Source organism: Ictalurus punctatus, chromosome 6, assembly GCF_001660625.3.
Source record: "Ictalurus punctatus breed USDA103 chromosome 6, Coco_2.0, whole genome shotgun sequence".
Classification (NCBI taxonomy): Eukaryota; Metazoa; Chordata; class Actinopteri; order Siluriformes; family Ictaluridae; genus Ictalurus; species Ictalurus punctatus.
Window position 1 is genome coordinate 19,010,517 of NC_030421.2, and position 23,747 is coordinate 19,034,263.

The 23,747-nt window shown below is 39.0% G+C and overlaps 1 protein-coding gene across 12 annotated transcripts in view; it reads left to right on the forward strand.

The window, feature by feature from the left end:
- clasp1a (cytoplasmic linker associated protein 1a) overlaps positions 1-23,312 on the forward strand; it is a 67,707-nt gene extending 44,395 nt beyond the window's left edge. For 2 of the 12 annotated variants that reach the window (XM_053680937.1, XM_053680948.1), the window contains 19 exons: positions 488-649; positions 2,234-2,337; positions 4,299-4,322; positions 6,155-6,399; positions 6,604-6,667; positions 7,027-7,190; positions 7,287-7,365; positions 7,485-7,628; positions 10,468-10,563; positions 11,093-11,239; positions 11,479-11,585; positions 12,885-13,032; positions 13,291-13,531; positions 14,597-14,653; positions 16,087-16,259; positions 16,586-16,714; positions 17,386-17,592; positions 18,857-18,973; positions 20,798-23,312. In XM_053680937.1, the coding sequence (XP_053536912.1) occupies positions 488-649; positions 2,234-2,337; positions 4,299-4,322; positions 6,155-6,399; positions 6,604-6,667; positions 7,027-7,190; positions 7,287-7,365; positions 7,485-7,628; positions 10,468-10,563; positions 11,093-11,239; positions 11,479-11,585; positions 12,885-13,032; positions 13,291-13,531; positions 14,597-14,653; positions 16,087-16,259; positions 16,586-16,714; positions 17,386-17,592; positions 18,857-18,973; positions 20,798-20,884 (2,495 nt within the window). In that variant the 3' untranslated portion in view covers positions 20,885-23,312. The remainder of the gene's footprint in view (positions 1-487; positions 650-2,233; positions 2,338-4,298; positions 4,323-6,154; positions 6,400-6,603; positions 6,668-7,026; positions 7,191-7,286; positions 7,366-7,484; positions 7,629-10,467; positions 10,564-11,092; positions 11,240-11,478; positions 11,586-12,884; positions 13,033-13,290; positions 13,532-14,596; positions 14,654-16,086; positions 16,260-16,585; positions 16,715-17,385; positions 17,593-18,856; positions 18,974-20,797) is intronic. The other 10 variants (XM_053680939.1, XM_053680941.1, XM_053680938.1 and 7 more) reach the window with 10 other exon arrangements.
- The last annotated feature ends 435 nt before the right edge of the window (positions 23,313-23,747 follow it).

Sequence of the window (23,747 nt, forward strand, 5' to 3'; positions counted from 1 at the left end):
TATTTAAAGAGAATGACTTACAGTCCCAAAAACAACTATAAAGTGTTCATGTAGGTGTCAGCTATAATGCACACCTGTTTAGATTTCAGATATTTAATAAAAATAAACTAGCAAATCATATGTATGCCAGTACACCATGTAACACCAGGAACACCGACTATCGTAGCAAGGCTACCTGTTACTGAATAATGCTAAGGATGAATAACCGGCTTCTATTTATGCATCTCATCACATTTGTAAATCAGCTTTGTGATGAATGTGTCTGATCTAACCAGACTTGAACAGTAGATTTTGTTTTGATGTTCTTTTTGCGTCTTTTACCACAATTGTCTTGGCAGACTAATGCTAACCTAAACCTAAGCATTCAGCATTTGCTTTTATGTCTGACTTTTGAAGTGAAACACCAGGCTTGTTGCCAAGCCCCTTTCTTCCCAACACTTATTCTCATGTAGCAGCCTGACTAAAGCGCTAACCTGTGTCCTAACAGCTGAGCTGTGTGGTAAAGCTCTTCTTCCTGCTGCTTCTCGTTACCGCACGCTAGCCCGGAGCAGTCGCATCCCACGCCCCAGCATGAGTCAGGGCTGCAGCCGCGACACCAGTCGCGAGAGCAGCCGCGATACCAGCCCTGCTCGGGGTTTCACTCCTCTGGGTGAGTAAATTGGACCGGGCCCTGATGGACCAGTAGCTCACATCAACCTTTGCCTTATAACCCACTGTCCTGAAATCATCAGTACCCAAGTAATGGCCCAAGCATTCTCAATGATTTGATTTTCCACCTTCGACCAAACAGATTGTCCCAGACCAAAACCCGCATGATGATCTATACTTCTGTCTCTTGTCTGCTCTCTGTTTTGCATGCACTAATGTTTTCAGAATTTGTGTTTTTTTTTGTGCTACACATTTCTTAATTAGTGTGTTTGTGTGTGGGTATGTTTAATTGGCTCAGTTACTTAATAGGTAAAGATATGTACCGAAGTTGTCCAATCTTGTAGAGAGAAATAGCAGAGAAAGGGGAAAAGGCAGAAAGTGTAAACACTTGTGTAAACGCTGCAGTGTATGCTTTGTTGTATTTGTGTTCTATGCCAGTTTGCCTTACAGTGATAAATAGATAGAGTACATGTCACTACTCTCATACTGCTTGGTCATTTTTGTGTCTAGTCTGTGTGTATGTTGTAGTTGGATAGCTGTTGGGTTTGATGGGGGAATGTGATATGTTTGCTGTCTGGGATGGCAGGGTGTTGGTGTTGTGCAACACTAACCCTCAGTGGGGTGTGACCCCTTCTTCCTGTCCCTGCAGCGTCCCGACGCCACTCTCGCTCCACCAGTGCGCTGTCCACGGCCGAGCCCGTGGCCCAGTCAGGTGACCTGCATGCCCCCCTTTCCCTGTCTTCCAGTCAGCATGTCTTAACATTGCCCACTCAGGCGAAACTTTCACACTTCACATTGCGTGTTAGTGTTCGTTAGACTTGACATCAGTGGAACATACTACTATACACTGAAGTTCTTTTCGAGCAAGTGAGGTGTGAAGTTTTACCCTCGTCATTGTGCCATGTACATTCAGAGGTTTTGTTTTTCATTCTGCGTGTTAGATAATGCATAGTTGCTGCCTCTGGGTTTTATCAGAATAGTGCAAATTTATTTTCTGCCCCATGTATTCAGTTTCTTTTAAGGTGTTTTCTTTTTGTTCCATACTGATTTTCTGGGCCATTATTATTATCATCATATGAGAAGATTTTTTTTCTTGCTTGTTTGTTTCAGTTGTCTTGCGTTGTCATTTGTGATTACTGGTGTGAAATGTTGCATATTTTTCTAGTTGAAATTCATGAATATTCTGCTTTCTGTAAATGGCAGAGGCCTAGTGTGTCGCTCTATATAAAATATTAAATTATTATTTGTGTTTATTCTGTCTCGAATGTATTTGGCTTTTAGGTTGACATTTTATTGAAGAGACTGATGCCACATGCCACTGATTGCTGTAAAATTGTCTAATAAGGGTTACAGTTGCCTGTACTTAATTTCGGTTGATCTCTTTCCTGGATCAGTTTATCCTCTTTCCTAGATGCTTATGCTAAGTGATTATATTGGTGATTTGGGCTATGTATTTTCTACCTTTGTACATTGATTCATTTTTCTCCAAATTAACTCCACTCGTGAGGTAAGTAAATTTCTATTTATTTTGGCTCCCCTCCCCCCACAATTAACTGTTCCCCTGGTGTTTTCTCCCCATTTTCAGATCGATTTGGGCTACTCCACCAAGCCCGTATTTCTGCCTCTGTCAATGCCATGAGAGTTCTGAACACGGGAACAGACGTTGAGGCAGCTGTGGCTGATGCTTTAGTAAGAGACCTATTCTATACAGTTTGATGTTACACTACTAGTTGTTTGTATGTGAAATTGTCTCCAATTACATTACATTAATTAAGTCATGATGCAGGGTGAAAACAGATATACACATTTTTATAGGAACTCTCTACAGGTTACTTTACAAACAGAATCATATGGTCATGTGAAAAACTAAGTACACCCCATGGAAATTGTTGCCTTTTTTGACATATTTGGACAAGCACTCTTTCGATCATCTTTGAAACAGTGCCTCTTAATAAAGTTTATACAATTTAACAAAACCACAAGGAAAAATAGCTTTTTCAGTCATTTATTCAACAGAAATATCAATATATGTGATGATATTCTGTGGAAAAAGTAAGTACACCCTTGGGCCCAGAAGTATTGCCCCCTTTAGCAGAAATGACTTCTTGTAGGCGTTTTGCGTAATTGTCCACCAGTCTCTGACATCGGCTTGCTGGAATCTTTGATCACTCTTCCATGCAATATTCTTTCATTTGCAAGATGTTTGAGGGTTTTCTTGCATGTACTGCCCGTTTCAGATCCCCCACAACATTTCAATTGGATTCAAATCTGAGCTTTGACTAGGCCATTCCATAACCCTCTATTTCTTCTTTTTGAGCCATTCCTTGGTGGATTTGCTACTGTGCTTAGGATCATTATCCTGTTGAATGGTCCACTTTCGCTTCAACTTCAACTTTTGGACAGATGGCCTCACATTATCTTCGAGCACTCTATGATATGATGCAGAATTCATAGTTGAATCAATGAATGCAAGCTGACCAATCCCTGAGGCAGTGAAACAACCCCAAACCATCAAATTTCCACCACCATGCTTCACAGTTTGTATGAGGTTCAGGTTGTTCTGAAAAGCTGTCTATGGTCAGTGCCATACATGTCTGCTATTACTGTGGCCAAACAACTATATCTTTGATTCGTCTGTCCAAAGCACATTATTCCAAAACTCCTGGCCTTTGCCATTTTGCCACTGCTCATTGGCAAACTGTAGTCTTGCTTTAATGTTCTTTTTAGACAGCAAAGGCTTTTTTCTGGCACGTCTCCCATGCAGGTCAAATATGTGCAATCTCTTTCTGATTGTAGAAGCATGCACTTTAACACCAACAGTTGCAAAACTCACTAGCAGATCCTGTGATTACATTTTGAGGTTCTTGGAGATTTCTTTTTGCATCCGACGATCTGCTCTTGGACCGAATTTGATGGGACGTCCAGTCCTGGACAAATTGGCAGTCGGTTGAAATCTGCGCCATTTGTAGATGATTTTCCTTACACTGTATTTCAAATCATTTTGAAATGTGCATCTACATCCTTTTTCCTGAAGGCCTTGTAGACCTCTTTAGATCTTGGCATGATGACACCAAATACCTCAATAGCAAAGGGAACACCAGACACTAGATATGAGAGGGGTATATATAAGTCGGGTTCCACCTGCACTCCCTAAGCAGATTCTAATCACTGATGCCCAATCTTGAACACCTGATTCTAATTTTATGGATTTGAAGGTGTGATAAATGTAGGGGTGGCCTAACTTTTTCCATGTGACAGATCTGTTTTTTTGTTCATTTAAATTGTGAAAATTACTACAAAATGTAAATTTTCAATGGGTGCTGTTTCAAAGAGGAATGTTCAAATGTTTGCTTGTCGAAATATGTAAAAATAAAATAAAATTTACATGGGGTGTATAATTTTTTTTCCACATGACTGTAAGTGTATTTATATGCTAGACATGGCAGGTTATAAGCTCTGTAGAAGCACTTTGATGGTTTAAAAATCAGTACATAGTCCACTGAATATAGTGCCACAGAAATCACCATGGTAGTTACGTCTTCATAATCTAGGTGCAATTTCCAAAATGTCTATTTTGCATTCAACAGTGCCCTCTTTGAAATACATGTCTCTTTACTCTTGCTTTCTTGTTTGTCTGGTAATACCTTCAGCTGTTAGGAGACTCCAGGAATAAGGTAGTTATTTACTCACGGTTTGTACTGCCATCCTATCCACTAAACAACAAAGTCTCTCATGTTATCCTTACCAAGTCAAACATTAAACAGGCCTTCAAAACCACCACAAGCATTTTCAGTTCTAATATGCATATCAGTTTTCTTCATTATCCTGAACTCTGTCAACATAAATCTTTAGAACAATGACGTACAGTCCCAACCCAACATATTGGGACAGCAAGGCCATTTCTTTTGTTTTTGCTATACACTGGAGGTGATATTTGGTTTTGAGATCAAAAGGTGAATGAGACGGTAGATCACAATTTCATTTCATGATGTTTACATCTAAGATGTGTTAAACAATTTAGAACATGGTGGTCTGCGTCCTAGTTTCCCACCCAATTTTTTATGTGAGCAAAAGCATTGGAATAGAAAGTCTTAAAATAAACAACACTTAATATTTGGTTATATATCCCTTGCTTGCTGTAACTGCATCAAGCTGGAGACCCACTCACATCACCTAACATTCTTCTTTTGTGATGCTTTTCCAGGCTTGTACTGTAACTTCTTTCGGTTGTTATTTGTTTCAAGGGGGGTTTCTCCCTTCAGTCTCCTGTTCAGAAGGTGAAATGCATACTCTACTGCGTTTAGGTCTGAAGACTGACTTGGCCAGTCTAAAACCTTCCATGTTTACCCCCTGATGAAGTCCTTTGTTGTGTTGGCAGTTTGTTTTTGCTTTTTGACTTACAGAATGATGAAGTTCCTCCTAATTAGTTTGGATGCATTTCTCTTTAAATTGCCAGACAGAATGCTCATGTAGACTTGTGAATTCATTCTGCTGCTACCATCATAATGATAATGAGTCTTTATTGATCACATATACAAATGCACAGTGAAATTCTTTTCTTTGCGTACCCCAGCATGTTAGGAAACTGGGGTCAGAGCGCAGGGTCAGCCATGATACAGCACCCCTGGAGCAGAGAGGGTTAACGGCCTTGCTCAAGGGCCCAACAATGGCAGCTCTGCAGTGCTCGGGCTTGAACCCCCGACCTTCCAATCAGTAACCCTAACCGCCAAGCCACCACTGTCTCCCATGCTTATGAGTTACATCATCAATAAAGATTAGTGACTTAGTTCCAGAAGCAGCTATGCAAGCCCAAGCCATGATGACACTACCTCCACCATGTTTCACAGAAGAGCTTGTATGTTTTGGATCATGAGCAGATCCTTCTTTCTACACACTTTAGCCTTTCCATCACTCTGGTAAAGGTTAATGGGTGGGTTCAAACAAAGGTGCCATGTTCTAAATTGTTTAACACCTCTAGATGAAAATATAAGGATAATAAAGCTGAAATTGTAATGTCCTCTCAAATTCATCTTTTGATTTCAAAGCCAAATGTTTTAAGTATATAGCAAAAACGAAAGAACTGGCCTTGCCGTTCCAATATTTTCAGAGGAGATTTTTATATATCTTCACATTTTTCTAAAGCCTGTTTCAGTTTAACGTTTTGGTTCTTAAGCAATTTCATTGTGCCTGTGAAATACATTACCAGTGAAAGTTTTTGTATAGCCCTCCAGTGAATTATCACTGTAATATAGTGTTCTACTTAAAATATTCACATTCAGATAATGTTAAATTTCTACACCAACCTCTAAAAAGCATTAGACATGGTGCTGTTAACATCTCTGCTTTATTTAAACATGCTGTATCCTGCATGGCTTTTCATGTATTGCGTTGTGCATGCTGATTTATTTATTTATTTATTTATTTTGAATACCCCCAAAACTGGCTAACCCTTTAAAAAAAATTATTCTAGTGTCGGCTTCTGTAGCATCTTGTTCTCTTTTCACAGCGTAAACCTATGAGAAAGCGGTATGAGTCTCCAGGGATGTACTCAGATGACGATGCTAACAGCGATGCATCCAGCGCATGCTCTGAGCGCTCATACGGATCCCGTAATGGAGGAGTACCACACTACCTACGGCAGACAGAGGATGTTGCTGAGGTGCTTAACCACTGTGCTAGTGCCAACTGGTCTGAGAGAAAAGAAGGACTCCTGGGGTTGCAAAACTTACTTAAGAGCCAGCGCGTCCTTAGGTATGCCTAAAGTCCATACAGTCAGTTTATTATGTAACAGATTAAATGTACAATATACATGTAGTGTAGCTCTACTTCTGTGAGAGCATACATTATTCTTTAGAATAGATGTTGCAGTGGTGTGATTATTATGTAATTCTCTGTAGTGACTAGCACCGGTTGAACTAATTAAATTCTGTTTCCTTTCTTGCATGTATTTGGCAGCCGAGTGGAGATGAAAAGATTATGTGAGATCTTCACGAGGATGTTTGCAGATCCTCACAGCAAGGTAACCTACAGGAACAATGGCATGTGGCTTTTAATTATTTACTAACTTTGTATTCAACATTTGTGAAGTGTCTTGCTTGGGTTAAACACTTAGGAGGAATACTAAAAGCACATTTCTAGAAAATGTTTCTAAAAGCTTATTGATGACCACTAACTGAGTGTGTTTTTATTATTTGCATGTTCTGCCTTGGCCTGGATGTTAATAACAGAGAGTAAGTGAAGCTTGTCTGGTATCTCCCCTGTCCCACTGTAAATTTACATTGTACTCATAAAACATTCATTATAGTATAACAGCTATTATACTATATTTCCCGTTTAGATTGCTTAATGTTCTTTCCTGATAAATATTTTGTGTCTCAGGTGTTCAGCATGTTCCTGGAGACTCTAGTAGACTTTGTCACTGTTCATAGAGAGGACCTTCAGGACTGGCTTTTTGTCCTGCTCACTCAGCTGCTAAAGAAGATGGGCGCTGATCTCCTGGGTTCAGTTCAGGCCAAAGTCCAGAAGGCTCTAGATATCACTCGGTTAGATGCATCTCTTGATTGGGCTTAATGTATGTGCTTGTTCTTGTTAATGCTCGTTGAATGTGCTTTTTAAAATGTTTTGTTTCTTTCCTGCAGTGAGTCTTTCCCATTCGACCAACAATTCAACATCCTTATGAGGTTTATTGTCGATCAAACGCAAACTCCCAACTTGAAGGTACATGATCTGAGTAGAGCCTACTTTTATTAGCGTATTTAGTCAGTAGTAATTACTTCTTGTTTTGGGCTGGATATATTGAATGTTGTTGTGGGTTTTTTTTTTTTTTTAAATTGTAGGTTAAGGTGGCCATCCTGAAGTACATTGAGTCCCTGGCAAGGCAGATGGACCCTGCAGACTTTGTGAATTCCAGTGAGACAAGATTAGCTGTGTCCCGCATCATAACCTGGACCACAGAACCCAAAAGCTCTGATGTCAGGAAGGTACGTCTCCATCAAGATGAATGTACTTAAAAATGTTAAAGATTCACATACAATCCCCTCTGAAAATATTGGAACAGTGACAGGACATTTCTTTTCTTTTTTTTTCTTTTTTCTTTTTTTGCTATACATTGAAAACTTTTTTGATTTTTCAAATCAAAAGATGAATACGAGACAATAGATCAAATTTCAGATTTATTTTCCTGATATTTTACATCTAGATGTGCTAAACAACTTGGAACATGGCACCTTTTGTTTGACACTATATATATATATATATATATATATATATATATATATATATATATATATATATATATATATATATATATATATATATATATATATATATATATATTTTCAAAATTAATTTGCATTTATAACACTGCCTGTTACATTACCCTGGCATTAAATACAAAAAAAAAACTAGTAAACACTGCTGCGAGGGGGTTTCTAATACAGCTGCTGAGGGGGGGATGGTAAATTTGACATAGTTTTTCTCTTCTGACAGCTGTAATCCATCATTCTGTATGTTTTTTTCCCACTCTTGGAAAGTCATGGAAAGGAAATATATATATTTTTTCTTTCACTGTTTGAGGAAATGATTATGCAAAAAGGATATTTGCTACAGTCTCCCAATATCCCTCTATAGAAGTTTACCCTGCTGTAGTTTACTTAAACCCTGAAATGGATGTATATGCATGAACACAATCCATTATTGCTGATGTATTGTGTAGCATGATTGACAGGTCTTAAATTTTTTTTTTTTTTTTGAACTGTCTTGAAAATGTATTAAAAAGTATTAAAATTGAAGTGCTGATACCTGCAGATACCCAGATTTTTCAAGTGATCAAAAATATTGGTACATGTGACTGACACATGTTTGTATTACCAAAATATTGGTTGGTACATGTTTCTTGTTGCCCAGGTGTGCCCTATTAAATTGATTGTTTAAAGAATTATCTGCTCCTGGTTTGATCCCTGGGTTTCATCTGTGAAGGCTGGATTTGTTGTTAAAACGGATAAACCAACATGAAGACCAGAAAGCTGTCTATGGGAGCAAAGCAGGCCATTTTAAAGCTGTGAAAAGAGAAACTCAATCAGATCCACTTCGCAAACATTGGGCATAGCTAATACAAGAATTTGGAATGTATTGGAAAAACCACTGGTGCACCAACAACCAGACATAGAACAGGTTGGTTAAGGAAAACAACAGCATTTGATGACAAAAACATTATGAAAGCTGTAAAGAAAATCGCTAATCTTTATTGATGATGTAACTCATGATGGTAGCAGCATAATGAATTCCGAAGTCTACAGAAACATTCTGTCAGCCAATTTACAGAGAAATGCATCACTTCATCATGCAGCAAGACAGTGACTCAAAACACAGAGTCAACACAACAAAGGACTTCATCAGGGGAAAAAAATTATGTTTTAGGCTGGTTGTCAATTGAGCGTGCATTTCACCTCGTGAACAGGAGGCTGAAGGGAGAAACCCCCTGAAACAAATAACAAATGAAAGAAGCTACAGTACAAGCCTGGAAAAGCATCACAAAAAAATAGTACAATAGTTTGGTGATGTCACTGGGTCATCGGCTTGATGCAGTTATTGTAAGCAAGTAGAGCTGAAACAACTAATCGATACAATTGATGATAATCGATTATGAAAATCATTTTAGTCTGATGTTTATATTTGTAACAGTTTATGGATTTTATTTTAAATAAATGAGAAAGGTATTGAAAATTATTTTTTTTCGGTCAATCGAATTAATCAATCGGCTGATTAATCGCTTATGAAAATAACCGTTAGTTGCAGCCCTACAAGCAAGGATATGTAACCAAATATTAAGTGTTATTTAAGACTGTCTCTTCTAATAATTTTGCTCACCTGAAAATTTGAAAAGGTGACATGTTCTAAGTTGTTTAACACATCTAGATGTAAATATCAGGAAATTAAATCTGAACTTGTGATCTATTGTCTCATAATCATCTTTTGAGCTCAATGCCAAATGCCTTCAATATATAGCAAAAAGAGTGTATGTATGTGTGTGCATGTGTATACAGTTGTGCCCAAATGTTTGCATACCCCTTGCAGAATCTGCTAAATCTGAATACTTTTAACTAAATAAGCGGGATCATTAAAATCCCATGTTGTTTATTTATTTAGTCCTGTCCTGCAGAAGCTAGATGTTTACATTTAGTCCACAAGACAAGATTATAGCTGAATTTATAAAAATTACCCCGTTCAAAAGTTTACTTGATTCTTAATACTGTGTGTCGTTACCTGGGTGATCCACAACTGTGTTTGTCTTGTGATGGTTCACGAGTCCCTTTTTTGTCCTGAGCAGTTAAACTGCCCACTGTTCTTCAGAAAAATCCTCCAGGTCCTGCACATTCTTTGCTTTTCCAGCATATTCTGCATATTTGGCCCTTTTCCAGCAGTGGCTATATGATTTTGAGATCCATCTTTTCACACTGAGGACAACTGAAGGACTCATACACAACTATTACATAAGGTGCAAACATTCACTGAAGCTCAAGTATGGTAATACGATACATTAAGACCCGGGTGGATGTAAACTTTTGAACAGGATGATTGGTGTAAATTGTTAGTATTTTGTCTTTTGGGAAACATGTAACTATTTTATTTAGCATTTGAAGGGCAGAACTAAATGGGGGGGGGACTTTAAGGTCCAAATACAGTTAGATGGACAGATAGAGGGCTGGATTCCCATAATCTGCTGGGAATCTCAGTAGTGCCAAATCAACACATTTCCCCTTGTTAAGAGCCTGCAGTTGCCCGTCTTTGTTATTGTCTTATACTTGCACTGTGGCCTAGACCCTTCATAACTGGGCGAGTGAGGAGTTTTCAGGCAGGCCAAGCACTACAGCCGTGCTGCCCGGAGAGGGTAATCTGGAGGAAAGGTGTAAGCAGGTAGTGCCCTCCTGTCAGCTTAACTGTCAAACAGCACCACCCTACAGCCTCTAACCCTCACACTAGCGTGATGAACGTGACGTTTCTGTCTCTAACCTGCATCTCACAGACTGAAAAATTTAGAAATTGAGTTCTACTGTATTTTGTTCAGTGTCTTCACTTTGTGAAACTATGCAAGAAGTCTACAAAACACAAGGACTATCATCTTTCTTTCCTTCCTAACACGTTTTGTGTTCTGAAAAATTAACCATCATGTTAACTATATGCATGTCTGTGTGTAGTAGCTAGTAAGCTGTGATAAGAAATTTACCACTGATTTGCACAAGTTTTTAGACTTGCACAAAGTACTCATCAGCTTTTGCTCAGTTTGTGAGAAGCTTTACGGATTGCCTCTCTGATTTCCTCTCTGTATTACTTACACTTCTTGTCAACTTCCTTGTTTATAAAAGTTGTTTCTAAAATGTCATAATCAGTTTGCTTGGTTTAGACTGTGAGTTGTGCTTCTGATGGTGTGTGTTGTGTTGTGTAGGCTGCCCAGGTCGTGCTGATCTCTCTCTTTGAGCTGAACACGCCTGAATTCACCATGCTTCTTGGAGCTTTGCCCAAAACATTCCAGGATGGAGCCACCAAGCTCCTCCACACCCACCTGAAGAACTCTAGCAGCACCAGTGGAGTGGTAAATGCCTTTTCTTTCTTTTTTTTTTTGTCCTACTTCCAAAGCCATGCATTTATTTAGATTACACAGTCCCCTCATTATGGTCACTGGCCATCTGGTCATCTTCAGAATTTTTACTCTACATCCTGTCATCATGTATCCTATTATTCTGTGTCACAGGCTGTCTTGATGTTTGCTTTTCCACTTGTGTACCCGAGTACAGGTTTACTGTTTTATTTTTCGTTGCTTTGTTCATTCAGAGTTCTCCCAGCAACACAGTTGGTCGTACACCACCCAGGCATCCATCCAGCAGGACGAGCCCCCTCACCTCTCCCACTAACTCCTCTCACACTGGTCTTTCACCAAGGTAACCCGTCTTTCCATCTCAGTTGCAGTTCACCAGTCCAATAATGCATGATTGCACTTTAGTCGTGGAAGTATAGTGGATACTATACTCACGGCAGGTCACGCGTTTGTTTTCTGTAACCTCTCCCACAATACCTTTTTATGAATAAAAAAATTTCTCAAACGCATCTCAAAAATGTAGAACTATATTCTTGACATGAGTGTAACATGTAAATCTACAGTGCTGATTTTTAATCAGGCCTTAAATAGAGTTACAGTCTTAAGGATGTGCTCTTAAGGTTGTGTTTTCTTTCTTTTTGGGGGGGGTCAGGGGGTTCCCTCCATAATAGATAGGTGTCAGCATTTTATGTAGCTCTCTTGAAAGACCTGTTGATAGTTTATGGGTTTCTAATCCATTCTAAAACTCCTTAACTCGTACATAACATAAACCTCAACATTCCAAATATATCTCTCTTCCTGTTCTTCCTTCCATATCCAACTCTACTCCTCTCCTCTAATTTTCACTCCTATTCTTGTCCCCTTCCATTCTCCTGTCCTGTTATCTCCTCTCTCTTGTCCTGTCCTGTACTGTGTTTTATTTCCTCTCCTGCCCCATTCTCTGTCTGTCTCTGTCTCTCTCTTTCGCTCTCTCTTTCGCTCTCTCTGTCGCTCTCTCTCTCTCTCTCTCTCTCTCTCTCTCTCTCTCTCTCTCTCTCTGACTGATCTTTGGGCACAGTCGGTTGTGGGGTTGGAGTGTCGATGGGTTCTCAAAGCACCCAGCACCTCCTCTACCTCCTCCATCTCAGCCCTCAGTCCCCGCCCCTTGTCTCAGGGCCCTGCGCTGCACAATCTCCCCCAGGTAACTCAGCCACTAGGCTATCATTGTGAGGGGGGGCAGCATGGGTGCTAAGACCCCACCCACTCAGGACAAGCCCTATCACAAAATTCTTGAAAAAAAAAAAATCTTTTAAGAGTAAAGTTCATTCAGAAATACAGCCTGTAAACCATCATGGCTCTATAGTCCAGCACATTTGATTTGGAATGAATTAAATTTGATTTGATCCCAGTTCAGCTTGTGCTGAGGCGTTCAAGATTTCCTCTATAATGTTTGTCTCTAAAATAGTGCATGTGCTTGTAATCAACTTCAATTCAATATCATCAACGGCATATTTGTTCTTCAGATCACCTTATTGCACATATTAGAGCTCATCACTGTTTGACAAGCTGATGGTCCTCACTCTTCACAGTGACTTTGTGCTTTGTATATATCCGGCATAACACTGACTTTCATTTCTTCTCTTTCTTCTTTTCTCCTGAACAGTATGCTGGAGTATGACACAGAGAATATGAACTCTGATGAAATCTACAGTTCACTGCGTGGCGTTACAGAGGCCATCCAGAGCTTTAGATATCGCAGCGAGGAGGACCTCAACGAGCCGATCAGACGTGAATTCAAGAAGGATGATGGGGTAGGTGTTCTCAGAACTTCTGAACTCGCTTAGTTTATGTGCTACAGCTATAGTGTAGATCAAAATCTGGAATGGTTCATGAATTATAAGCATTATTGGAAATTAAGAAACTGTGCTACTACTTAATACTATACATTTCTATAGAGTATAGTGTAATGCTTCTACAGTGTGTTACTTTCACCTTGATTTTGTTCCATTCCAGCAGCAGCTTTAGCAGCACCACTTACATACTTGCACTTTGTTGCATTTATGTTTTAGGTTGGCAGGGACACTGCATCACCCGGGTCAGATTCTCGGTTAGGTTTGGATATAGTGGAAGGAGGGCGCACTGCCTTGGATAACAAGACGTCTCTGCTCAACACCCCCTCTCCACGTTCTTTTGCTGGGCCAAGGACACGAGAGTTTGCACCATATGGCTATGGAGACACCATTGGTGGTTATGATAAGAGTGCTTTGAAAGAGGCTGTCTTTGATGATGACGTGGAACAGTTCCGTGATTGTGAGTTTGCACTCTGCCATTAAGTCATTTCTGCTCTGCTCACATTGTCTGTTTCATACCATTTCATATGGTCATTACTGTCTGTGTTAAATCAACAACGCGAAACTTTATAAGGGTATGAAAAATAAATCCTAGTGCAGCATAGGGGCGGTTTTAGCTAGCCACAAACAAAGCAATGCGTCCAGCCACTTGCACAATCTATTTGCTGTATATAAACAATATTTGATGTTAGTCAAGTAGATGGAATGCTTAAGGGTGATCAAGAATACAGTGAGGGAAAGAAGTATTTGATCCCTTGCTGATTTTGTACGTTTGCCCACTGACAACGAAATGATCAGTCTATAATTTTAATGGTAGGTTTATTTGAACACTGAGAGATAGAATAACAACAAGAAAATCCAGAAAAACGCATGTCAAAAATATTATAAACTGATTTGCATTTTAATGAGGGAAATATGTATTTGACCCCTCTGCAAAACATGACATAGTACTTGGTGGCAAAACCCTTGTTGGCAATCACAGAGGTCAGACGTTTCTTGTAGTTTGCCACCAGGTTTGCACACATCTCAGGAGGGATTTTGTCCCACTCCTCTTTGCAGATATTCTCCAAGTCATTAAGGTTTCTAACCTTCAGCTCCCTCCACAGTGACCCCTTCACTGTATATAGATGGAAAGTTTAAAGAAAAGAAGTAGAGATGCAAAAGAAGAGTAACATTGAAAAATGAATTGTAATTGGCTTTTAGGATAAAAATAGAATGACTTTTAACATTAGATGCATCTTGCCATGATACAAAAGGAGACATAAGCTTGAAGAATGCAGAAAGGCAGTTCTATAAGGATTTAAAAACAAAATGAAAATTAAATTAATTTCTGAATGCATAAGAAAAGCAGAAGCATATCTACTCTCTCTCAGTAATCAGGACATTCTTATTTTCACGTGTACTTTTCATAAAGGCATGAGGGGTAGTAGGGGATCAAGGGGGTGGGGGTGTCATGGGTTTCATCTAGTATATTGGTCATCACATCCCTACTGTCCTCCCTCCTCCTCTCCTTCCCTCTCTACAGGCCGTCGGCAGGAGTGCAGTGAGAACAAGATGGTGCTCTCCAAGGGCTTTTCTCCTGGTAAAGGCCGACTCAGTAGAATAACAGATTACTCCTCCGACATTTCTGTTTTGTCCTTTGTCAAATTGCTTCATCACAGTGTTTTCCATTTACCGCATCTCATCTTTGGTGGCATGGCTGCTTCTGTCCTAGCAGTGCTTGAGTCACTAATATCATGCAGTGACTTAATATTAGAGCTGCAACACCTAATCGATTATGAAAATCGTCGTCAACAAATCTCGCTATCGATTAGTTGGTCTAAGAACGGCAAGGGGCACGTTTACTCAGTACGTTTTGTGTCCCAAATGGCGTACTATACACTATGCACTTACACTATGCACTCTACCATCTAGTTTAGAAGGGTAGGATCGTCTCTAACCAGAAGTATAAGACATTTCCCTTTCGATGGCACATAACGCATGTAATGCAACGCTGCTAGCTACAGCTGAATACCCAGAGTCAATGCAAATGATTTTCTTCAGTTTGCTGTTTGTTAGCATTAACTTTTATGTCCAACATGACTGAGGCGTAATCGTCAAGTGACAGTGGGGGAAAAAGTGTGCGACCCACTAAGGCATGGGAGCATTTTATATTAAAGAAGACTGTAACCTGCAGCATAGACATATAAATTTGTGTTTATGGGCTGCAAACTTTACAAAGCCGAGCTTGTGTAGCACGGAAGCACGACAGTGATGCACGAGCACAAACTTGCGTTTAAATCCAAAATTCTTCACTGTGTGCAAGGGGTCGGGGAAACTGGTGCAAGTTGCCTAAAATGTTTAGTTTAATTCCAGTTTGTTGTCATTATACGCTGTATTTGCACACGTGCAGTGTAAATTCTGGCGTATATTAAAACGGGAGCAATCTGTAATTTATGTATTCCTTGTTTGTAAGTCGCTTTGGATTAAGTGTCTGCTAAATGAATAAATGTAAATGTATCTGTAACGAAGCTGCGTTGCTCCTCACTCGCAGTGTAGACGCGGTGACGAACAGTGCGTGCGCAAGCAAAATCTGCAATGTCTAATTGAAATAGTACAGTCAAAGTAAACACAAGTAGAACAATATGCCTATGGAGTGAGGAACAGAAACCGTAAGGTGCAGTGAAAGTGGGAGTTTTACTTTATATAGTTGCAACCCTACTTGATATTGTATAACTTTCGGTGGTGGCTCTTTATTACTGCATTAAATTTTTTCTGCCTTTATATCATTGCTTTTTGCTTTAGGCAAAAACTAACAGATCTTGAACTTGGATTTATGTCTGTAATATACTTGGAGTAATATCTGGCTGTACAAACGTATGTAAAAATCCAAGGAAATACTAATCCTAGTTGTTTTCTAGTGTCTTCTAAATGCTGTCTGCTCCAAATGTGGCCGGGTAGCTAAATAAAGGTAAAATAAAGGTCTCTTGCCTGGTTTGTCCTCTATTTTTACTGCATTTGCTTTGGATTACTTAGACCTGGTGGCAGACCTGCTGAAAGAGCTGTCCAATCACAATGAGCGAGTAGAAGAGAGAAAAGGGGCACTGGTGGAACTTCTGAAGATCACCCGAGAAGACAGCCTAGCTGTGTGGGACGAGCATTTTAAAACCATCCTATTGCTGCTCCTGGAGACACTTGGAGATAAAGATGTGAGACTTTACCTAAACAGCCATTTTCATCTTAGCTTCGCTGTGATGTGCAAGTATACACATTGGGAACTATCTACGTTTAGAATTTCCCTCTGTTAGCAGAGTCTCTCCTGTTACACAGCATCTACTCATCTGACAGTGTGTAGAGTAAAATGTGCTTCCTTCACCTTATACCTTCCCTCAAAAAAAAAAACCTGGCTGCTTTTTGTTGTACATAAATACATTTAATACAGTGCTCCACTCCTATATAAGCATTGTATGACACATTTATTTTCCCCTTTTTCCTGACTGACTGTAAGTAATTTACATTCTGCTGTCTCTTACAGCACACTATTCGAGCTATGGCTCTGCGTGTTCTCAAAGAAATCCTAAGGATTCAGCCAGGCCGCTTCAAGAACTATGCAGAACTCACCATCATGAAGACATTAGAGGCTCACAAAGACACTCACAAGGAGGTTACAAATGCTTTTTTCATTCATGTTCTTTTCATAATCAACCTTGTATGTTGGGCAGTGTACACTTAAAATAAAGCAGTATCCTCAACCTTTGTTTTGATGACCTTTACCAGTTCTCTGAGGCTTGCTAATTTTTTTACTCACCACTGTGTAAATATGCCTCTAAAAAACAAAATTACTGCATGCCCAAGTTAACATTATTAACTTTATTTAGGAAATGAAAGAACTTTTCATAATTAAGTCTACACATATGTCACTGCATGATGCAATTAAATCAAACCAGGATTTTCGCAGAAGTCATGCTACTGAAACAGCAATTAACCAGTAGGTCTCTAATCCCAGCTTAAAGTTCAACACCTGCACCAGTGAAAACAGAGCATCTAGTTTACTGCTCATCAGTGATGTTCACCTAAAACAGATGAATAAATGAATGAACCATAGGGCACACCTGCCTCTAAGACAGAACACGCTGACCATGTTCGTAGCACCATCACTGTCATTACTCACACGAGTGACGTGATGAAAAATTATACATTCCTAAGAAGTTTTTGATCTTTTGTCTTAACGACAAGGTGAGATTATATTTTATGTAAGGGAAAATGAATTGAATGAAAGAAGGTTTAACCTACAGAAGCTTAAATACTGTTCTCCCTTTTCCCTGCTCTTACCAGGTGGTAAGGGCTGCTGAAGAGTCTGCATCCACACTGGCTGGCTCCATCCACCCTGAGCAGTGCATCAAAGTGCTGTGTCCCATTGTACAGACTGCAGACTACCCCATCAACCTAGCAGCTATTAAAATGCAGACAAAAGTCGTCGAACGCATCGTCAAGGATTCTCTTCATCAGCTGCTGCCAGACATTATTCCTGGCCTCTTACAAGTGAGTTTCTAATGTTTCTGTTAACCATCATTTATACTCGCTTGTAAAACATAATAGATAAATAAATACATTTAAGATTACGGTTGTTAAAGGAATCAAAAGGCAATATCCTACTTAGGCAATCGCAACAACCTACCAACCACTGCTAGATTTTAGGATATGAAAGTGTGTCCAAAAAAGCATTAACGATTTCATTCAATTAAAATGCATGTGTGTATGTGCTGGAAGGGATTAGGGGAAGTGGAATGTAAGTGGGAAGATAAGATGTATTTATCTCTTTAATCACTTATTTAAGACTACCTTTGCTTTACACATTTTCCTTTTTGGAATGTCCATTATGGCACATCACAATAACAATGCGAGGAAAGTTCTTTTGTGCTTCCATGAAAACACTCACCCAATCCCTTTATATGTTAGGTGTACACCTCATTTATTACATACACAGCTCTGTTATGCTGTGGGTCATTTTGCTGGCGTGGTTTGTGTCCACGTGCTCCCTTAGAGGGAAGAGTCACTGCAAATCAAACAACGTTCTTGTATCTGATCAACTTTATGTTATGATGAAACATTTCTATCCTGATGGGACTGGGCCAGGATGACCGCATTCCCATCCACAGGGCACGAAGACCCACTGAGTGATTCAACAAGTGTGAAAATGATGCAAGTCATTTGCAATGGACTTCGCTGTCCCCAGATCTCAACTTAACTGAGCATGTATGGGAGATTTTTTTAAATGGAGAATGGGATTGGGAGATTAGTTACACTGAGCTCTCTGCCTCCATCTTCAAAACACCAAGAAAAATATTTTTAAGAATATCTTTAGGAAGAATGGTGTTCACCCTCCGTTATAGTTCTAGTGATTTTTGTAGAATCTGTGCTGTGGCTTATGGTAGGTTAATACCTTACTAATACACGTTGGTACATGTAAAATGGTACCATAAATAATTTCAGTTCAATAAATAGTAATCTACTATTTTACAGTATTAATAAATATCAGCTGTGCTTTTTGTGTGTGTGTTTGCTAGTAATATAAACAAATCAGCTGCTAAATGGGCTGGGCTTAGATGTGCAGAGTTTAGGCATGTAGACAATGTGATGAGATTGTTGACTGCCACTTGTAGACATGGCTGTCCAAATGTATTGTAAATGTATTATTATTTTTGTTTTTTTTACTCCCTCATCACACTCTCATAGCTATCTATTTTTGTGGGTGTGGCTAGAGCTATTGGTCAGTATTAACATCTATGTTTCTGTCTGTCTGCAGGGCTATGACAACACAGAAAGCAGTGTTCGCAAGGCCAGTGTCTTCTGCCTAGTGGCCATCTACTCTGTCATCGGTGAAGAGCTCAAGCCCCACCTGGCACAGCTCACGGGCAGTAAGGTACAATCATTTGCTCACCAGTTCAACGTTCTCTGCCCTTCTTCCCACTTATCAATCTTGCTTTGTTTGTTTGCTTCCACTTCTGTTGCTGTGTGTTCACATTTGCCCTAGTTCCATTCCACAGCAGTTTGTTTCACTTGACCTGTACAGATCAACAAGGGTCGCCAAACACTGACGTAGGTTAACCTAAGTTACGTTAAAGCCACAGTACTGAACTTTCTCCTCTCTATCACAATCTCTGTTTGAAACATAAAATTTCAGGTTACTTATGGTGTTATTTTTACGTGAGTTGTGCTTCGGCACTGCTCCTCTGCGTGGATGAATCTGATGGTTTTGAGGTATTCGTATGGGTTGTATGTTGGTATATTAGTATACTATGTATTTATATTGGTATATAGTAGTAAAGTATATATATTTGTATATTAGTATATTAGTACTCGACAACGGAGGTGGCGGTGAATTTCCTGGAGTAGAGCTGAGTTACTCTGTTTCATAGCTAGCAGGAAATAAGTGCAATTTACCACACTGACCATAGCAAAACAAACAAACAAAAAAAACAGCAGCATAGGAAACTCGATACCTAGCTGAATCAAGCGAGCGAGTGTACTAATGTTAGCTAACTCCCTATTGAGCCACTGAAATGTCTTACCGGTTCAGCAGAATAAAAGCAGTCTCTGCATCAGTCTTCAGTCCCTTCAGATCTCAGTCTTCGCCACCTCTGAAAAGCCATGCTGAGATTTGTTCTCATTTTAAAACGGGCTCTGTCGCTTTTTCCTTTTTCACTGCAGGCTCTCAGCAGTTAGGGGTTTCTTGGTTTTGATAACAGCTGATGCCCGAGACGTCACCTATAACTGCTGTTTAGAACGATCCGGTTTAAAAGCAGCCATCTAGATGACCAGTTTAAATTCTTAGCAACTGTTGTAAGAAAAGTTACAAACACTCCACCGTCCTCAGTCCCCGCACACGAGATACAGTAACCGGGTTTTCTTCTTTCTGTTTATGGACGTGACGTACCCACTCAAAGACGACTGACATCACTGACTTTTCCCATGAAATCTGACCCGACAGCTCAAATTATAAATAATAATAATAATAATAATAATAATAATAATAACAATAACAATAATAATAATTATTATTATTATAAGCTTACCATTGCGAATCGGGTAAGGTAAGGACACCGTTTTGAACAAAAATGATTATTATTTTTATTTTATTTTTTTACATACGTATTTGCTCAATAATTGATTCTTTTTCATTTTTAACCAAAGAAAGTTTAATACTGCAGATTTAAGGTGGATGTCTTAACCTAAATTCCCAGCATTTTTAGCCATTTTGTAAGCATTCTGGACTATAACTGTGATGCAGCAGTAAATGTTTTCGGTGAATAAACCTATGTCAGTGCTGGCTAAACAACCAAATAGCAGAGCAGTGGTTATGCTGATTACATACATACTATTCTTACTGTTTACATTTATATGTGCCATTTAGACATTTATTTTTTGAGCTATTGTCTAAGTTTTTAAACATGACTGCAGTCACATAACTATTAATTGAAGATGACTGCAGCAAACCCTTTAAGGGAAATCTGAAATCATGTATTTGTGTTGTAGGGCATCTTTTGGGGGGTAATTCTGTAGATTTTAGACAGTGGCATCAACTGCATTAATGTTCTCTACCTCTGGAATGAGAGTTCACTTACTAGTGACATTTAAAAAAAAAAATCTCTTGCTTTTTACTTTCTAATGGTATCTAGCCATCACACTACCCATAATAATGCTAAATGTTGCAATTTCATGGCATCGTTAAATATTTTCTCCACAGATGAAGTTGCTAAACCTGTATATCAAGAGAGCCCAGACAACCAACAGCAACAGCAGCAGTTCGTCCGACGTGTCCTCTCACAGCTAATGCAGAAGGCATGCTCATTGCACTCAATAGTTGGGTCTTAGCTGTGCATCCTTCAGATGTTTTTGTTCCTCTTTAATGTTTTTTTTTTCCACCCCTGGATATTTCCAACACATTTTAACCATTTCCATCAGTATTCCTTTTGATTTCCTGTTTCCTGATCATTTCCTGAATGTAAAAATAGATTGAAAGTTTCTTGACAGTGAGTTATAGGGATCACATCTTCGGATTTGTATAACTGGCACCAGTTACTGTTTTTTTTTTTTGTTTTGTTTTGTTTTTTGTTTGTTTTATTTTTTGTTTTTAAAGAAATGACTTGATATTTAACATTTAATAATGTAATAATGTGGTCTTTTTTCCAAATCTATAGTGTTTGAGGTTTTGACATTGTTTTAAATGGGGAACAGTTGCGTAGGTTAAATATGTCACTTGAATCAGAGTTAGTGGAGGATCATTTGGCTGGCCGAGTGATTTTAAATGTGATTTGAAAAGATCAAGTGTCATTTTAAGGTTAAGCTAAAATGACAGCCAAAAATGTAGGACTAAGTGTATACGTTTATTTAAATTTGTATTTAAATACAGTGACATGCCGTCAGAGCGGCACACCCTGTAACACAGAAAAGGATCTAAAATGTATCCTTTATGTTTGTAATTGAAGTTTGTTTTAAAGTCTATGGATTTGTATTATTATGAGTTGCTTTACTTTATAAGGATGTCAAATAGCTTTTTTGTTTCTTTATTTTTACAGTATGTTTTGCCCTGCGATAATGGCACAAATCAACCTGAACAAGGACAAACTACTGAGTGTATATTCCACCCAGGATTTTGTGATGTCAGTGCAAATTTTCTGCTTCAAATTCACAGTTGAGTTAAGAGCCATGCTAAATTATTTTATAGCTTCCTAACTCACGTCAGTTATTTTTTCAGTAATTCCACAATTGTGGGTTGGTAAGGTTTGCTGTACATCTTGAAGAACAGGCTGTTGGTTTGAGTAAACACACTCAGATCCTCTACCTGCAGGAAATCCCTGGACTACTATAATTAATAAAAAACAATCATTTTCCTCTTCGCAGTATATGTAAAGATCATTGCAAAAAATCTGGATGGACTACCACATGAACACATATGCTGAAGCCCCAATTTTCAAGAAAATGACAATCTAAATGAAAATTTAAAAGCTTAAAATAATTATTTGTTTTCATACATGGAAGTTAACAGGTGCTTCACTTTATTGCATTGAAAGAAATATGATCCGGAGCATCTTGAGTCAGAAACACTGAATGAATGTTTAAAGATTCCTGTACCACAATCCCACCCAGACCCAGGTCTATACTGATCCTGCTGCTTAATGAAGACTTTACTCAAATGTGTAGATGCTAATGAATATTTTTTGCAAATGGCAGTGATTCCTGCTTTGAAAGACAATTGAATGGTGGCAGAAACATCAAACACTACCGTGCATATTGTTTAGTTTTTTTCTCATATTATGTTTTGGCCACTCAGACTGTTGGTTTTAAGTGTGCACTCTGATTTAAATGTGAAACGTGCTATAGATACAGGGCATGTGTCTATAGACTATATGAAATCCCTCTAAATTGGCATAAATGAATAATAGATGCATTGTCTAATGGCTGAACCTTTTACCAATTGCTTCTGTAGCATTTGCTTTCAGATGCTTTTTGTACATATGTTGTCATAAACAAAAAAAAAAGCAAAAAATAATGGGGGTTTTGCACGTTAGCCTGCATGTTTTTGGAACACACCCACCTTGTGCTGCAGTGATTGGCCTTGTTGTTACAGTTTTTAGAACCTTGCCTCCTCAGTCCTCTGGACAGCCTTTAAATACAGTATTAATGCTTTACCCCAGCCAGGAGGCATCCAAGTACACAACTTAAATAGGGCTTAATGAGGTGACCAAAATATCATATGTCTGTCTCCCCATAAACAAATTCATTGTAAACTGTGGGTGAAAGCATCTTAGTTCTACTACATATTGGGGCTTTTGCGAAGGTACACTGTGTGTGCCTGTCTTGGTAATATCCAGCTTCTTCTTTTTTTTTTTTTTTATTTAATAGGGCCAATGATGGCCTGACATGGAAGATTCTTTCATATTGTCTGAATGAGGTCCAATATAAAACCGAGCCAACTTTGAAGGGAAACTTAAGTATTAGTTGATGACTGGGTCTCAATAATCTGTGGAAATGTGGGGCCACAAAAAGTATTCCAGCAAATAGTTTTCTGCACGTGTTCTAACTTTGTTTTCGTCATGTAACACTAATATCCATATTTATACATTTTAATTTTCTTTTACTGTTATGTGACTGTACAGTTGTGTTTTGTTTTGTTTTTGGTTTTTTTTAAAGGGCCATGTGTGATAGATTTGCAACCTGAACCTGTTTGCCCTAAAATAAACCTGACACCCTGACAGTAATTGTGTGTGTGTGTGTGGTGAATATCACAGTTTTCGCTGCTCCTTATAAGTAAAACCGCTGCCATTTTACAAAAAAAGGTTTCTTACTTTACGTAGCTTTAGGTGTAGCATACCATTAATTAACTGCCTTAATAATTATATCAGTGGAAGGTCCTCACAGTACGTTCGCCTCACACCTCCAGGGTTGTGGGGGGTTCGATTCCCACCTCTGTCCTGTGTGTGCGGAGTTTGCATGTTCTCCTTGTGCTTTGGGGGTTTCCTCCAGGTACTCCGGTTTCCTCCTGCAGTCCAAACACAAGTGTTGTAGGCTGATTGGCATTTCTAAATTGTCTAGCTAGTGTGTGTCTCCGTGTGTGTGAGAGTGTGTGAGTGATTGTGCCCTGAGACGTGTTGGCACCCCGTCCATGGTGTCCCCTGCCTTGTGCCACGAGTCAA